General features: G+C 53.2%; 1 protein-coding gene across 1 annotated transcript in view; it reads right to left on the bottom strand.

The window, feature by feature from the left end:
- RPL10 (ribosomal protein L10) overlaps nt 1-5,936 on the bottom strand; it is a 7,466-nt gene extending 1,530 nt beyond the window's left edge. The window contains exons 1-3 of the mRNA XM_015866788.2: nt 5,814-5,936; nt 3,863-3,921; nt 2,998-3,105 (exon numbers count right to left, since the gene is read on the bottom strand). Coding sequence (XP_015722274.1) covers nt 2,998-3,105; nt 3,863-3,921; nt 5,814-5,836 — 190 coding nt within the window. The 5' untranslated portion in view covers nt 5,837-5,936. The remainder of the gene's footprint in view (nt 1-2,997; nt 3,106-3,862; nt 3,922-5,813) is intronic.
- Nucleotides 5,937-6,402: the final 466 nt, after the last annotated feature.

Genomic DNA, 6,402 nt, shown 5'->3' on the forward strand with positions numbered 1-6,402 from the left:
AGTGGTCAGGAGGTGGAATTACACCCTATGGGATCTCATTATAGCGACACCCAGTGGTCAGGAGGTGGAACTACACCATATGGAATCCCATTATAGCGACACCTAGTGGTCAGGAGGTGGAATTACACCCAATTGAATCACGTTATAGCGACACCAAGTGGTCAGGAGGTGGAATTACACCCTATGGGATCCCAATATAGCGACACCCAGTGGTCAGGAGGTGAAATTACACCCTATGGGATCCCATTATAGCGACACCTAGTGGTCAGGAGGTGTAATTACACCCTATGGGATCCCATTATAGCGACACCCAGTGGTCAGGAGGTGGTATTACAACCCATAGGATCCCATTATAGCGACACCCAGTGGTCAGGAGGTATAATTACACCCTATGGGACCTCCCCAATAAGGGGATATAGGGTCCAATGGGGGGATACTGGGGCCCCATAGGGAGATATAAGGTTTTATAGACGGATATGGGGTGGGATATGGGGGTCAAAGGGGGGATTTGGGGTCCCATAGGGGGATATGGGGTCACATAGGGGGATATGGGGGGCAATGGGGGGCTTTGGGGTCCACAGGACGGTCATTACACCCAATATAATCAGGTCACAGCGACACCCAGTGGTCAGGAGGTGGAATTACACCCCATAGGATCACATTATAGCGACACCCAGTGGTCAGGAGGTGGAATTACACCCAATGGGATCCCATTATAGCGACACCCAGTGGTCAGGAGGTGTAATTACACCCCATAGGATCTCATTATAGCGACACCAAGTGGTCAGGAGGTAAAATTACACCCAATATCGGGTCACATAGGGAGATATGGGGTTTTATAGGGGGATATGGGGGTCAAAGGAGGTATATGGGAGGATTTGGGGTCCCATAGGGAGATATGGGGTTTTATAGGGGGATATGGGGTGGGATATGGGGGACAAAGGGGGGATTTGGGGTCCCATAGGGGGATATGGGGACCCATAGGGGNGGGGGGATTTGGGGTCCCATAGGGGGATATGGGGACCCATAGGGGGATATGGGGGGCAATGGGGGGCTTTGGGGTCCATAGGACCGTCATTACACCCATTATAATCACGTTATAGCGACACCCAGTGGTCAGGAGGTGTAATTGCACCCCATGGGATCTCATTATAGCGACACCCAGTGGTCAGGAGGTGGAATTACACCCCATAGGATCTCATTATAGCGACACCAAGTGGTCAGGAGGTGGAATTACACCATATGGGATATCAATATAGCGACCCCCAGTGGTCAGGAGGTGTAATTACACCCCATAGGATCACATTATAGCGACACCCAGTGGTCAGGAGGTGGAATTACACCCCATAGGATCACATTATAGCGACAGCAACAGGTCAGGAGGTGGAATTACACCCAATATAGGGTCACATAGGGAGATATGGGGTTTTATAGGGGGATATGGGGGTTAAAGGGGGGATTTGGGGTCCCATAGGGGGATATGAGAGTCCCATAAAAAGATATAGGATTTTATATGGGGATATGGGGTGGGATATGGGGGTCAATGGGGGGATATGGGGTCCTATAGGGGGATATGGGGTCCTATAGGGGGATATGGGGTCCTATAGGGGGATATGGGGTGGGATATGGGGGTCAAAGGAGGTATATGGGGGGATTTGGGGTCCCATAGGGAAATATGGGGTTTTATATAAGTATATGGGGGTCAAAGAGGGGATTTGGGGTCCCATAGGGGGATATGGAGACCCATAGGGGGCAATGGGGGGCTTTGGGGTCCATAGGACGGTCATTACACCCATTATAATCACGTTATAGCGACACCTAGTGGTCAGGAGGTGGAATTACACCCTATGGGATCTCATTATAGCGACACCAAGTGGTCAGGAGGTGGAATTACACCCTATGGGATCCCATTATAGCGACACCCAGTGGTCAGGAGGTGGTATTACACCCCATAGGATCCCATTATAGCGACACCCAGTGGTCAGGAGGTGGAATTACACCACATAGGATCACATTATAGCGACACCAAGTGGTCAGGAGGTGGAATTACACCACATAGGATCACATTATAGCGACACCAAGTGGTCAGGAGGTGTAATTGCACCCCATAGGATCTCATTATAGCGACCCCCAGTGGTCAGGAGGTGTAATTACACCCTATTAGATCCCATTATAGCGACACCCAGTGGTCAGGAGGTGGAATTACACCCCATAGGATCTCATTATAGCAAGACCCAGTGGTCAGGAGGTGGAATTACACCCTATTAGATCCCATTATAGCGACACCCAGTGGCCAGGAGGTGTAATTACACCCCATGGGATCCCATTATAGCGACACCAAGTGGTCAGGAGGTGGAATTACACCCAATATAGGGTCCCATAGGGAGATATGGGGTTTTATAGGGGGATATGGGGGTCAAAGGGGGGATTTGGGGTCCCATAGGGGGATATGGGGTGGGATATGGGGGTCAAAGGAGGTATATGGGGGGATTTGGGGTCCCATAGGGAGATATGAGGGTCCCATAGGGAAATATGGGGTTTTATATGGGTATATGGGGGTCAAAGGGGGGATTTGGGGTCCCATAGGGGGATATGGGGACCCATAGGGGGCAATGGGGGGCTTTGGGGTCCATAGGACCGTCATTACACCCATTATAATCACGTTATAGCGACACCTAGTGGCCAGGAGGTGTAATTACACCCTATGGGATCTCATTATAGCGACCCCCAGTGGCCAGGAGGTGTAATTACACCCCATAGGATCTCATTATAGCGACCCCCNAATTACACCCCATAGGATCTCATTATAGCGACCCCCAGTGGCCAGGAGGTGTAATTACACCCCATAGGATCTCATTATAGCGACCCCCAGTGGCCTGGAGGTGTAATTACACCCCACAGCACCAGCCATAGGGACACCCAATAGACCCAATTAACAAACGAATACTAACGAGCTATGAACTAATGAATATGCAAATGAACGAATTAATTAATTACCTTCGGAGCTGAGCTGTTCGTATTCATCAGACACCATGTGGCCGCATAATGGGAACTCGTCCACTTTGGCTTTTTTCCGGCCCAGGTCGAAGATACGGATCTTAGGGTCTGAAATAGGGCAAGAATGGGATTCTATGGGGCTGCCCCACATCTTGGGCCTCCCTATGGGGCTGCCCCATATATTGGGCCTCCCTATGGGGCTGCCCATATATTGAGCCTCCCTATGGAGCTGCCCCTTATGTTGATTCTCTATTGAATGCCCATTGAGTCTCTCTATGGGGCTGCCCCATATATTGACCCCACTATGGGGCTGCCCCATATATTGGGCCTCCCTATGGGGCTGCCCCATATGTTGGGCCTCCCTATGGGGCTGCCCCATATATTGAGCCTCCCTATGGAGCTGCCCCATATGTTGATTCTCTATTGAATGCCCATTGAGTCTCCCTATGGGGCTGCCCCATATATTGGCCCCGCTATGGGGCTGCCCTATATATTGAGCCTCCCTATGGGGCTGCCCCATATATTGACCTCGCTATGGGGCTGCCCCATATATTGAGCCTCCCTATGGAGCTGCCCCTTATGTTGACTCTCTATTGAATGCCCACTGAGTCTCCCTATGGGGCTGCCCCATATATTGACCCCGCTATGGGGCTGCCCCATATATTGACCCCGCTATGGGGCTGCCCCATATATTGACCCCGCTATGGGGCTGCCCCATATATTGAGCCTCCCTATGGGGCTGCCCCATATGTTGGGCCTCCCTATGGAGCTGCCCCATAAGTTGATTCTCTATTGAATGCCCACTGAGTCTCCCTATGGGGCTGCCCCATATATTGACCCCGCTATGGGGCTGCCCCACACTTACCCGGCACCCCCCGACAGAAGCGGGACTTGGGGTAGGGTTTGTTCTTGCAGTACCTGTAACTGGGGGGGGAGAGGAAAGTTAGGGGGCAGGAGCCCCATAGAAACCCCATAGAGACCCCCTATAGACCCACAGAAACCCCTATAGACCCATAGAGAACCTATAGACCCATAGGAACCCCATATCACCCCATAGAGGCCAATATAGCCCCATAGAAACCCCATAGAAACCCCTATAGCCCCATAGAAACCCCATAGTGCCCCATAGAGACCCCCTATAGACCCATAGAAACCCCTATAGACCCATAGAGAACCTATAGACCCATAGGAACCCCATGTCACCCCATAGAGGCCTATATAGCCCCATAGAAACCCCATAGAAACCCCTATAGCCCCATAGAAACCCCATAGTGCCCCATAGAGGCCCCTATAGGCCCACAGATACCCCATAGAGCCCCATACAGCCCCATAAAAGCTCATAGAGTCCCCTATAGACCCATAGAAACCCCATAGAGACCCCATAGCGACCCCACAGCCCCATAGAAACCCCATAGTGTCCTATACAGAACCCTATAGACCCATAGAAACCCCACAGAGAACCCCTTACAGCCCCATAGAAACCCCTACAGACCCATAGACACCCCATATTGCCCCATAGAGACCCCTATAGACCCACAGTGCCCCACAGAAACCCCTACAGACCCATAGAAACCCCACAGACCCCACAAAAACCCCATAGAGCCCTATAGACCCATAGAAACCCCATAGAGAACCCATAGCGCCCCATAGAGACACCATAGAGCCCCATAGAGACCTATAGAATCCCCATAGCTCCCCATAGAGACCCCTATAGACCCACAGTGCCCCATAGAAACCCCATAGAAACCCATAGAGACCCCATAGAGTCCAATAGAGGCCTACAGAGGCCTACATCCGCCCCATAGAGGCCTATAGAGCCCCATAGCACCCCATGGAGACACCATAGAGCCCCATAGAAACCCCATAGCGCCCCATAAGGGCCCCATAGAGACCCACAGACCCCACAGAGGTCCCTATAGACCCATAGAAACCCCATAGAGAACCCATAGTGCCCCATAGAGNCCCCATAGAGAACCCATAGCGCCCCATAGAGGGCCCTATAGACCCACAGTGCCCCATAGAAACCCATATAGACCCATAGAAACCCCATAGCGCCCCATAGAGGCCCCATAGAAACCCTATAAACCCATAGAAACCCCATAGACCCTACAGAGCCCCATAGAAACCCCATAGTGCCCCATAGAAACCCCATAGGTGCCCCATAGAGGCCTACATAGGCCTACAGAGCCCCATAGCGCCCCATAGAAACCCCATAGTGCCCCATAGCAACCCATAGAGGCCTACATCCGCCCCATAGAGCCCCATAGCGCCCCATAGAGACACCATAGAGCCCCATAGAGACCCACAGAAACCCCATAGCGCCCCATAAGGGCCCCATAGAGCCCCATAGACCCCACAGAGGTCCCTATAGACCCATAGAAACCCCATAGAGACCCCATAGATCCCCATAGAGGCCTACATAGGCCTACAGCCACCCCATAGAGAACCATAGAGCCCCATAGCGCCCCATAGAGACACCATAGAGCCCCATAGAGACCCACAGAAACCCCATAGCGCCCCATAAGGGCCCCATAGAGACCCATAGACCCCATAGAGGTCCCTATAGACCCATAGAAACCCCATAGAGAACCCATAGNGCGCCCCATAAGGGCCCCATAGAGACCCATAGACCCCATAGAGGTCCCTATAGACCCATAGAAACCCCATAGAGAACCCATAGTGCCCCATAGAGGCCTACAGCGGCCTATAGATCCCCCCATCGCCCCGCCCCCCAACCAGCCCCCCCATAACCCCCCCCACCCCCTCCATATGACGTCACACCCCACGCCGTGACGTCACATTTAAGCGCCGCTCACCACCGCGCCGGCCGCCGCCCCATGTTTCCACCCCGCCGCCCGACGCCGAAAGGCCGCGGCGCCGCCCGCTCCCCGCTTATATACCCCCAGCCTATGACAACTTCCGGCCACGCCCACCTACTTCCGGCATTATCCCCCTCGCAGCCAATCCGATGCGTTGATTGCCCACTTCCGGTTACGCCCCCTTGATTATAATTCGCCACGTTGCTTGTCTATCAAAGGACTTCCGGTTATGCCGTCGACTTCCGGCGGCGCTCTAGCCCCCTTGGAGGACTCGCTAAGGAAGGCGCTCTAGCTTGAGTTTGCCATAGAGAGGTGGATCAGCCAATGGGAGAGCGCGCTGTGGGCACGCGCAGTGAGTCCCTCCGCCTGCCCAGCGCTGATTGGACGGAGAGAGCGGCTCGGTTTGCTGAGCGCTGATTGGCGGATGTTCTGGCTTATTTACATATTAATGTAAGAGGGAGTGGCCTCTCTTAAAGGGGCCGCGTCACAATTTTCCCCCTATGGATACATATATGGGCAGCTCCAGCCCCATAGCGCCCCATATAGAGCCCCATAAGTGACCCCCCCGCCCCATAAGTGCCCCCCC

This window comes from Coturnix japonica, chromosome 6, assembly GCF_001577835.2.
Source record: "Coturnix japonica isolate 7356 chromosome 6, Coturnix japonica 2.1, whole genome shotgun sequence".
Lineage (NCBI taxonomy): Eukaryota > Metazoa > Chordata > Aves > Galliformes > Phasianidae > Coturnix > Coturnix japonica.